This window comes from Lactuca sativa, chromosome 8 (genome assembly GCF_002870075.4).
Source record: "Lactuca sativa cultivar Salinas chromosome 8, Lsat_Salinas_v11, whole genome shotgun sequence".
NCBI classification, from domain to species: Eukaryota; Viridiplantae; Streptophyta; class Magnoliopsida; order Asterales; family Asteraceae; genus Lactuca; species Lactuca sativa.
In genome coordinates this window covers 101,302,591-101,313,864 of record NC_056630.2, presented here as the reverse complement: position 1 = coordinate 101,313,864, position 11,274 = coordinate 101,302,591, and the positions used below count along the sequence as shown (strand labels likewise).

The 11,274-nt window shown below is 29.1% G+C and overlaps 2 protein-coding genes across 3 annotated transcripts; one reads left to right on the top strand and one right to left on the bottom strand.

Moving 5' to 3' along the window:
- Nucleotides 1-4,076: 4,076 nt before the first annotated feature.
- Nucleotides 4,077-6,899, bottom strand: LOC111894830 (uncharacterized). Its single transcript, XM_023890925.3, has 9 exons — nucleotides 6,728-6,899; nucleotides 6,535-6,662; nucleotides 6,329-6,426; nucleotides 5,920-6,115; nucleotides 5,750-5,842; nucleotides 5,614-5,673; nucleotides 5,426-5,500; nucleotides 5,262-5,342; nucleotides 4,077-4,398 (listed from the first exon to the last, which is right to left on the bottom strand). Exons 1-9 carry the CDS (start codon nucleotides 6,822-6,824, stop codon nucleotides 4,156-4,158), a joined length of 1,071 nt encoding a protein of 356 aa, XP_023746693.1. The 5' UTR covers nucleotides 6,825-6,899; the 3' UTR covers nucleotides 4,077-4,155.
- Nucleotides 6,900-8,689: 1,790 nt separating this feature from the next.
- On the top strand, nucleotides 8,690-11,256 carry LOC111894823 (uncharacterized). 2 transcript variants are annotated; one of them, XM_023890920.3, is made up of 9 exons: nucleotides 8,690-8,846; nucleotides 9,514-9,631; nucleotides 9,748-9,834; nucleotides 9,942-10,069; nucleotides 10,146-10,242; nucleotides 10,343-10,420; nucleotides 10,513-10,738; nucleotides 10,828-11,051; nucleotides 11,140-11,256. In XM_023890920.3, the coding sequence occupies exons 2-9, from the start codon at nucleotides 9,527-9,529 to the stop codon at nucleotides 11,170-11,172; spliced, it is 978 nt and encodes a 325-aa protein (XP_023746688.1). In that variant the 5' UTR covers nucleotides 8,690-8,846; nucleotides 9,514-9,526; the 3' UTR covers nucleotides 11,173-11,256. The 2 variants fall into 2 exon arrangements, with proteins under 2 accessions (XP_023746688.1, XP_023746687.1); XM_023890919.3 differs by lacking the exon at nucleotides 8,690-8,846 and adding an exon at nucleotides 8,856-9,317.
- The last annotated feature ends 18 nt before the right edge of the window (nucleotides 11,257-11,274 follow it).

Sequence of the window (11,274 nt, the reverse complement as noted above, 5' to 3'; positions counted from 1 at the left end):
AACCATCACCAATGTCATCCAGTTTTAATCAATCATCAATATTCGTAGATGGGAGGTTCGTCGTTCAAGACAAATTCGCAACCCAAATTCATCAATTTCATCGATTTGTTAAAGTTTGGAACTGGAATTTCTCATATTCGCAAACAAAATCAGTTGGAATCGGAATTTCTTCGCTGTTCATGAAATTGGAATCGGAGTTCTTGACTCGCAGTCACGGTCGACATTGAAGGACTCAGAATCGGTACTCACAGGTTCCCAATCGGATTTTCGAAAATCAAAATCAAAATGAGAAATCGATCAGACATAGGTGTCGCATCTGATGTCGAAATCGAAAGTATATGATGATTTGGAATTGATAACTTGATGTTTTTAACATTTTTAAAATAGTTAACTTGTATGCACTCCAACTGTTTGATGAAATGCAAAAATTAAATTACCACGTTATATTCATATATGAATATGTTTTCTCACTTGAATCAGTATATGATTATTAAAACAAAAAAAAAACGAATATGCAAGTCTGTATGTTATTCATATGTGAATAACATTTAAAAATTATATATATTTGTGAAAACACATTGTAATATTCATATGTGAATATACTGTGTAATATTCATATGTGAATATATTCACCTATGAATATACTGTGTAATATTCATAGGTGAATATATCATCTAATATTCACAAGTGAATATACTATGTATTATTCACATGTGATATACCATGTAATATTATGTAATATTTAGATATGAAAATATTATTTAATATTCATAAGTGAATTTACCATCTAATATTCACAAGTGAATATACTATGTAATATTCACAAGTGAATGATTCGTCTAATATTTAAATATGAATATACTATGTTTAGTATATGCTATATTCATATATGAATGATACTTAAAATGTAAAAAAATTAATCATAGTTTTTATTCATAAGTGAATAACGAATGTACTGTAGAAAAAACTTGATTCATTTTTATTCACTTATGAATAACGATAGCTGAAAATATAAAAAAAAATATTTTATTTTAAAACTATATCAATATGGATGTCTATTTGTAGATATTAAAAAATCATGAATTTTGGTATATTTAAAATAATTTTTCGATAAAAATAGCTTCTTAAAAATTAAAAAAAAACGAAAAAGACTATGTTTTTGTATATATATATTAAGGTAACGATTAGCATAGTTTAAGGAAATATGTTTTTTTGGAAAACACATGTCTATTCTTTTCCCATTTCCGGTGGTACGACGGAGGCTTTTGCGGCAAAAATAAATGAGTGGCTGAGAATGATTCCTCCATTCTCAACCTTTTTTTTTTCTCAATTGAACTCTCCCCTATATATATATATATATATATATATATATATATATATATATATATATATATATATATATATATATATATATATATATATATATATATATATATATATATATTAAAGTTAAATGGATTAACGGGTTGAAAACGAATTGATAATTTTTATCCAATTCAAACTATTTAATTAAATTGATTAATAAGATTTACCCATTTAAATTAAATAGGTTGAAAATCTCAATCCAACATTGACAGGATAGTTCAATTTTTGTCGTTGTAGTCTCAAGCTCCCATTAAAATGGTCATCATTAATGCATGAAAAGCGCGCGAAGACTTTATTCTTCATAATTCCTATTTGGTTGTCTTAAGTCTTCAAATTGTTTTTTTAATACAATTTTTATCAAAATTAATCTACTATTATTACATGAAAATTTACATTACAATATAACAAATAAACGACAAGCATGGCGCATAATAATTAATATTACATAACCGAAAAATAATACAAAACATCACAAACATAGAATGAAAAATAACACTTCAAAGCTCAATTTCAACAGTCTACTCGAGAATATGATGACGCGAAAAAAATATAATAAGAAACAAACTAAAATTTAAAGTCACTCAATCTTTACTATAAAAAAAACCAACTTTACTATTAATTTAAACCCTTTTGAAAATTTCAATATGTATATTTCATACACACAATATCCTATTTACCATCTTAAAATCAGTTTTAAGTTTTCAATCTATTGGAAGGTAGTGTGTTATATACACATTTGAAATCAAATGTCAGCTGCATTGAAAATTCAGGTTGTATGTTATATACACATAGCCTTTGAAATCAAATGTCACCTACATTGAAAATCCAAGAAGCTTCCAATGCCTGATAATATTCTCAATTTTTAAGTTATGTATGCTCTCTTATACTTGTAAAAACATTTACAAAAAAGTTTAGTTGTATATAAACAAGGAATTTTGAGCTAAAAACGTTGGACTCGTTTTTTATATTATAATTAATAAAATTCAACCCATATTATTAAATACAAGCACTACATCTCTAGTATTATTTTTCGTTATCTTAAGATTAGAACCCACAAGTTCATCTTCATTTTTCCAAATATTTTATAGAGTCAAATAATGACAAATTTTTATAAGGCAGAGTTTAAATTACAACAAAAAAAAATCATATGAGAAACCAACAGACTCCACAACAATAAAAGGTAAGGTCCCGTTTGATAGTTGCTGACTGAGAAAGTGCTGACTGAGAAAGGTCTGTTTGAGTAAGAAATTCTGACTGAGTAAGAAATCATGTTGTTTGATTGAAAATTTGACCTAATGTGCTGACCGGTGTAAAATGACCATTTTACCCTGATGCTATACACGTTTCTATGCAATATTACAATAATAATAATAATAATAATAATAATAATAATAATAACAATAATAATAATAATAATAGACATTAATAGTAATAATAATAATAATAGACATTAATAATAATAATAATAATAGTAATAATAATAATAATAGACATTAATAATAATAATAATAATAATAATAATAATAATAATAGTAGTAGTAATAATAATAATAATTTATACAAAAACTTCCACCATAATAGACATTAAATATATTATTTTAAATATAAAATGCAAAAAACTCTTTAGCTTGCTGGTAAACACAATTGCTACTACAAGAAAGACCCAAGTTCTATTCTTGTAGCCTTCATTAGTTAGCAAATTTTTATCCAAGTCAAAGATATTATTAAAAAGTCTTGTTTTCTTTCTCAACTCCCAACTTCTTTATGAGACATGGGCCTAAGAGTGTCTATATCATTCATCATATCCCCACGACCTCATAAAGTTCGAGTATTTATTATTATTGTGTCACTTTTGTAGTCTTTGAAAAAAAGCCTTTTCATGATTCACAACCACCACATATAAATAACAAATTAATACTATAATTTACAAGAGACGTTGTCCTTTTACCTAAAAAATATCAAATTAATATTTACATGAAAATTCAAAAATAATATTGTTTACATTATTATACACTCGGGAAAACTTAATCTTTCCAAATCATTTCCTCATTTAAAAACTTTAATTAATTATGTGTTAAATCTCATAAAAGTATACTTAATTGAATATGACAAAGTGTCGAGCTCAGTTACTTTCGGGTGGTATGGAGACAAATAAATTAACACGAAAGTTTAAATAATAATAATAATAATAATAATAATAATAATAATAATAATAATATCGTGCGTACAAAACCAAAATATAGGACATGAACTTTTGAAATTAAATTCCACCTACTTTGAAAAATCTAAAAAGCTTCCGATGCTAATAATATACATTCTTTTCATTTTCCAATTTTTTGTTTTTTATTTTTTATTTTCATTTCCCAGTTTATTGTATATGCTTTGTCCAATTTTTTATTTTTTATTTTTTATTTTCATTTCCCAGTTTATTGTATATGTTTTGTCTTATAGTTCTGAAAATATTAGTAATAAAAAAAGTCATATTCTAAAAATAGTGAAATTTAAGCCAAAAACGTTGGACACATACTATAATTAAAAAATGTTCCAATCCTTATTATTAAATACAATCACCACATGTTAAACATCATGTAGATGTAGTTGTCATTTTATTTTAATAAATTACATTTCATATTTTTAAGTTACATCTATATTAATATTTTTCATTATCTCTTACAGATTGGAACCCATAAAATAAAATTAAATAACAAAAGTAAGAAAACATCATGTAATCTGTCTTTTTAAAATAATATAAAAAAACAAATACGTCTCCAAAAAAAAAATCCTTTTTTTTCAAGTTAATAATACTAGGGTAATATCCTCCACGAGTACATTACCATTTAATGTAATTCTATAAGTAACATCAAATCCTTCTAAATTCACGTGATAAATTGTATCATGAGATTCATTTGTAGAAGATTCTTCTTCTTCTTCTTCATCTTGGATTCTTTGTGATACCGATCTTATGTCCCATGAAAGCACTTGTTTTATTAAACTTTTAAATTCTTCGGGTGATTTATATAACGACTTCTTAACCTACAAATACATAAATGAACACAGAATCATTTATTTTTTATTTTATTTTTCTTTATTTAATGGACTTAATCAACTAATCCTGACGTTTGTTTATCTTTATTATATACAAAAATGAAAAATAAGTCGGGAAAAAGAGGCTTTCCAAAATCCTTTTTTTTTTTTTTTGGAAAATTTGTCCTTTGTTTATTTTTCCATTTACTTTCCTAAGGTGTGTCATTTTCCCACATAGTTTTAAAGTAAATTACATTTTTGGTCCCTAGGTATAGTTGATTTTTGCAATTTTGGTCCTTATTTGAGGCTTTTGTAACATTTTTGGTCCCTCTTTCAAGTTAAATGACTATTTTTTGGTACCTGGATAGCTGATTTTTGCAAATTTGGTTCCAAAATAGAAGTCATTTTACTTAAGAGTAACTTACATTTTTAGTCCCTAGGTATAGCTGATTTTGCAATTTGGGTACTATAAAATTTTCTTTTGCAACTTTGGTCCTTATATGAGGTTCTTGTAAACACTTTTGGTCACTGTTCCAAGTAAAATTACTACTTTTGGTCCCTGAGTATCATTGATTTTTGCAAATAAGGTCCTAAAAATATAATCATTTTACTTCAAACTAGGACCAAAAACGTTACAAAAACCTCAAATAAGGTCCAAAATTGAACAAGAAAACCTTATGGGAACAAAAAATTGAAAAAATTATACTTAGAAACCAAAGATGTAATTTACCATTTTTCTTGGAGCATAGACCAAAAATGCTTACGAAAACACCAAATACAGACCAAAAGGGTAAAATTTAAAAAATCAATGATACTCAAGGACCAAAAATGTAATTTACTGTGCATATATTAAAGAGGATGAAAACACTTACCATTGCAGGCCAATAACGAGTTAAAGTTGCTAAAAAATCGTCAGAGAAATCAACAGATCCCACAGCCAACATATCATCCATCTATTTAAAAAAATATATTAAAATTTCAAAAAAGGAAATTATCATCCATGATAAAAAGGGTAAATGGGTAATTAATACAATACCTTAACCCAATTGGGTACTATTGCTTCTTTGATGCTGTCACAGTATGGTAGATAGGGCTTCACATCCAGAACAGGCTATTCACAATTTCACATTTCACAACATTATTATTCTTTTAAAATTATATTTTTATTTTATTTTATTTATTATTAATAAATATTAAGTTTGTAATGGAAAAGAAATGACTTACAGTGCCATTAACTAAATCCACACCAGAAAGCAGGATGCTATTTCCTTGAATAGACTCCACCTAAATAATTAAATTTTATATATATCTTGTAATGATTATTATTTATTAAACATAAATAATATATGATTCAACTTACTTTTGCAACTGTAAGACCAATTGGACATGGGCGATGTGGTGATCTTGTAGCAAAGAGCCCTTTCTTTTCACCTTTCAATCTTGGTACTCTTACCTTAAGATTTTTAAAATAAAATAAAAAAATAAAATTGAGGGAAATAGAACAAGACATACACATTACATAATACATACCTTTGCTTTCAACTTAGACCTAGATGGATGTTTCCATAACTTTTCAAGATCTGTATTGAGATGAAAAACATATATGATCCAACAATGGGAATACTCTTCAAGACCTTCAAGAGAAGATGGTGGGACCCGCGATGTATCAAATGTCAAAAGTGCCCTTGCAAGAGGTACAATTAGAGGTTGCCTTGGTGTTCCATTCCTGTGTATTTCAAAAAAAATTGATGAATTTATAAGTGAGCAGAATCATTGGGTATTAACATGTCAATTCATGAACATGTTCATAAGAGTAGCACATTTGGGGCATGGCAATTGGCATATTTCTTAATTGAAGCTTTTGAAATGTTATACATTTGATTATGGAATTGTGTTGGGAGTTTAATATTGAAAGAGACTTGAAAATTGTAACAATTACCTCGTAGAGAAACACGATCTGATGATGGCAATAGTAGCCATGGGATAAATCGTCTCCAAGTTCTCCGTTTTAGCTTGGAGCATAGCTTTTCTTAAATCCTGTTCATATATGATTGTTGAAAATTAAAACAAATGAGCTTCGAATTGCAAAACAGGGGACACATTTACGAAATCAAAAAGGGGGTTTGCCGTTTGTGTGGGTTTAACCTGTTGAGCTCTAATTCGGCCCTGCCTCTCAGCAGCACACTTTTCTAATGATTCCTTCAGAGATTTTTGAAGCTCCTTTATAAGCTTATCAACGGAATCTTGCGTTCTTCTCTTACTCCAGTAGTAAACTGAAAGATATCAGATTGAATGATATATTGTCTAAGGAGTTGATGAAAACATGAGAATATGTTACCCGAGACGGCGGCGGATGTAGAAACGGTGGCGAGGGCGAGTGTGACGGATAAAGTCAGCCATTTTGAGGTTTCAGTAGAGCTCGCCATTGACACCATGAACAGTGAGCTCCAAAAAAACGAGGGCTCACTTCATTCGTGCAATATTGATGAAAGGTAAGTTACGAGTATGGACCCTTTACTATATGCTGGTGTCACTTATAGTTAACTGACTTAATTTTACACTTTAACCCTAACTGACTTACAGTTTTACAGTTTTAACTCTGATTTCCTATATAGTTTTTTTTTATGGGTAAAACGACAAAAAATACCTTAACTTTTTTACTAATTTTTATTATTATTCTCAAGTTTTTAGTCTTAAACCAGTCGTTTACTTTTATTTGTAACATATTTATGTATAAAAAATGGATATCGACTAAAATAAACCTAATTTTAGTTTGGATCTAAACAAAAATATCATTTTTTGCGTTATTGGTGAAATGACCACTTAATTTGGAACACCATGTTCTAGACAAAAACGTTTTGTTGGAGTGTTGGTGGATTGACATGAGTTGACATAAAGTTCTTGGAAATCTAACATGTCAGAATTACTTTTCAGTAAGTTTATTCTGGATGTACTTTATCTTGTTCCAAACAAGAGCAAGTTGTTATTAAGCGTTGGTGCATTGGTGGGCTGACATGAGTGACGTAAAGCGATTCAAAATCTGACATGCCATACTTAACTTTTAGCAAGTTCATTACTGGTAACGTTATGAACATACATTTCGAACTATTATTTTGAAGTATGCTTGTATATGTGAATATATATTGGTTAAGGAATAGAGATCTATATCACCACAGATAGAATTTTAAGCTGAAAATGTGTTCGTCCAAAAGATGCACGAATTGAGCTTAATGCGTATGTTATTGAATTTAATGTTTATGTTTTCAAACATCATACCAATCAATATAAGGAAGACACATAACAACACAAATAAATAGGAAATCATTTTTTCCTACACATATAACAAAATACATTACAATGTGCAACATAAACCATAAACTTTAAATCATAACGGAACACAATATTTTCATAAACAATCCATAAACCTAAAACCTAAATTGTAATACAAAACATTGTGTAAGTTTACTTGGTCTAGATATACATTGTTACTTTGCGACCAAAATATCGGAATACACATTCAGGTCCAAAATTTGATGATATGTTCCGGATTATGGCGAATTCTTTTTGAACAATCTTTTGGAATATTTTTGTTATGGCCTCATACATCTAAACAAGGGTGTACTCTTTGAAACCAGTGCAATATAACATGAGTAGAAACGCAATGCAATATAACATGAGTAGAAACCAAATGGATGATATGTTACAGTTACAACTTTGAAAAAACTATAATTTCTAATTTCATGTCCGAATGACACTTCCGACATTCAGAATAACATTGGTAAAACTCAAAACATTACTAATGACAAAGTATATTAACGATATAAGAGAATTATTTGTTGGCATTTTGAGTAATTCATGGTGATTCCAATCAATCTCTCGGAGTAGAATTAAGAGAAAATTCTTGAGAGGGGATTATGTAAATGAAAATGAAATCAACTTTTCCAAAATTGTTTGTTCCCGATCTTATGAATACGGTGAGATATGTTATATTCCGGCACCCTGCCTTACCTATTTTTTAGTCTAAACAACATTAAATATGTATCGAACAACATGTTATGAATATTGTAATCATTTTTCAAAACTACCAAAACTCTTGTCATTTTGTATAATAAGTTAATAACTTCATTTCTAAAGTTACATTAAGAATATCACCAAAAAAACATTCTTTTGCTCATCAACACTTACAAAAGTTCATAAAAATAGATCTTGAAGTGTAATGCGAAGGGGACAAAGACAGGCTGTCGCTATCTTGAAAGATCATAAAAGATCTTCTAGTAACATGAAATACGGAGTTGCTTGGAGTAGAAAAAATATAATATTTCAACTTAATTAAGTAATTAAGCAGATGGGTATGAAGTATAAACAAGTACGTATAATTCAGATTTGTAGTATGGGTAAAAGCTGAAGATATAGACACCCACAGCCTTTTAATTTCCCTTTCCTTTTCAATTGAACAGGTACGCCTATCTCTGTGTTAACTTCTTTAATTCCATTTTTATTTTATCTCTTTCTGTAGCTATTTCATCATAAAGATTCTATATGGGTTTGGTGCAGATTGAGATGTCAATAAATGATATTTTTTTCCAACTAAATCTGTCAAGAAATTGATTGATTCAAATAAAAAAGATTTTAAACTCTTGAGCGAATTCCCACTTCTAGAAAGAGGTTCTAATGGAACTGTATGTTTGTCTATACGCTCAAGTCGAAGACTTTTTGATCTTCTTGAAATCAACTCTTCTACAATTAGAAATGCCAAAATTAGGGTTTATGATTGTGTTGATCTTGTTCTTGTTATTGGCATTGCATACTGTGATATCCAATTTCACGATCTTTAAGCCTGTTATCGTATGTAGAAACAGTTCTATCCTTTCCCATAAATTAGTCAAATCTCAAATATGGCTTCATCAAATTCGTATTCTTTCCGAAAGGTTAGATAACATAACATGCTACTTGTATTTGATTCTGTCAACAGATAGTTTCTACTCATAATTTGATCAAAGTCAAAAGATTTGTGTTCTTTCTTTCTTTCAATCAACAGATTGTTTTTCTGTTGAAATTTGATCAAACTCAACATACCCCATTTGCTAGTTTCTTTTTAAATATTGATTTTAATTATGAATCCAGAAATTCGAGTAAAATGGAAGAGGATTTAGATACTCAATGGAAACCATTGCTAGAAGAGTTCACATTCACAAAAAACTCGGCTCCTTTTAATAGCTGTCATGCTTCCACAATAGTCGAGGTAATTAATTTTCTTGACTTTCTATAATAAGTATATATATATGAGTGTTTCTTTTTTTACTTAACATAGAAAGAACAACTTAATAAAAAAAAGTCAACTGATTTTGGTTACTTTAGGTTAATAAAGACTGCTTTTTAGTAGCCTACTTTGGGGGTTCATATGAAGGGGCACCCGATGTCAAGATTTGGTTACAAATGCACAAGGTATGTATAAATTGGCATTAACTTACTTTCATTTATTTGTTTATTATGATTTTTTTTTACATATTTAGCCCTTCAAAACTTATCGGGCAGCGGTTTGATTCGGGCAGGATGGTTATTGGCATGCCCCTGTTATTGCTGATGAGCAACAAGATGTTCCAATGTGGAATCCTGTATTATTTAAGCTTCCCTCAAATGAGTTACTTCTCTTCTATAAAATCGGGCAAGAGGTTCAAAAGTAGGTTTCTTATTATTCATCTTCCAAATAACATTTCAAAAGTAGAAAATGGTTTTTAATGGATTTGGTGTTTTAGATGGAGTGGATGTATGAAAAGGTCATATGATAGTGGTGTAACTTGGAGTGAAAGAGAACAACTTCCTCCTGGTATCCTAGGACCAATAAAGAACAAGGTTATACATTTAATTCATTATGTTTGTGTTATTTAAGGATTTATAGGTAAAAAAAAAATCATGATGTTAATTAATTCTCTTGTGTTTGTTTTTTGTTTAGCCTTTGTTGCTTGAAAATGGGAAGTTACTTTGTGGTTCATCTGTTGAAAGTTGGAACTCTTGGGGTGCTTGGGTGGAGGTTTCTACTTTATACTTCAACTCAATCATTACATCTTTACTCTTTAATGGTCACGAGTCAACTCAGTTTAACATTCTTGTTTTGTAAAACAGATGACTTCAGATTCAGGAAGATCATGGAAAAAAAACGGGCCAATTTACATTCAAAACGAGTCACTCAGTGTGATCCAACCGGTTCCTTACAAAACCTCAAAAGGCAATCTTCGTGTTTTATTAAGATCATTTGAGGGAATTGGTCGAGTTTGTATGTCGGAATCACTTGATGGAGGTGAAAACTGGAGTTTTGTTGTTCCAACTGAGTTACCCAATCCAAATTCAGGTCAAGATAATCGTATTTCTTATCAAAAAATGCCAAAAGTATACAATTTAAAAAACTAAATATTCAAAGATGATGTGGTTTTATTATAGGGATTGATGGTGTGAAGCTAAGTGATGGAAGGGTTTTGCTTGCTTATAATACGGTTTCCAGAGGGGTGTTGAAAGTGGCGGTTTCCGGCGATGATGGTGATTCCTGGCGGGAGGTTGTGACATTGGAGGAAACGGATGGAATGGAATTCTCATATCCGGCTGTAATTGAAGCAAGTGATGGATGTGTTCATATCACATATACATATAATCGTACACAGATCAAGGTAAATGATGCTTTTCTACTTTTCTTGATTATAAGTTTTTTGATTAAAATATTTTGCTAATTCCTTTTTTTTTTTTTCTTTCTTTCAGCACGTTGTTCTTCAACCAAAAATGATGCTGTAATACCATGTTGATTATAAGAATGGTGGTTTATGTATTAACGTAACATCTTTGAATTTTTAAGGTGCAAGTGTTGATTAATTTATATATGTATTGCATTCTTTC

Coding starts and splice junctions, on each gene's coding strand:
- LOC111894823 (XM_023890919.3), top strand. CDS start 9,061: ATGGAACTGTATGTTTGTCTATACGCTCAAGTCGAAGACTTTTTGATC. Junction 10,739..10,827: donor GTTACCCAATCCAAATTCAG/GTCAAGATAATC, acceptor GTTTTATTATAG/GGATTGATGGTGTGAAGCTA. Junction 11,052..11,139: donor ATAATCGTACACAGATCAAG/GTAAATGATGCT, acceptor TCTTTCTTTCAG/CACGTTGTTCTTCAACCAAA.
- LOC111894830 (XM_023890925.3), bottom strand. CDS start 6,824: ATGGTGTCAATGGCGAGCTCTACTGAAACCTCAAAATGGCTGACTTTA. Junction 6,427..6,534: donor GCCGAATTAGAGCTCAACAG/GTTAAACCCACA, acceptor ATATATGAACAG/GATTTAAGAAAAGCTATGCT. Junction 5,501..5,613: donor TGGATTTAGTTAATGGCACT/GTAAGTCATTTC, acceptor AATTGTGAATAG/CCTGTTCTGGATGTGAAGCC.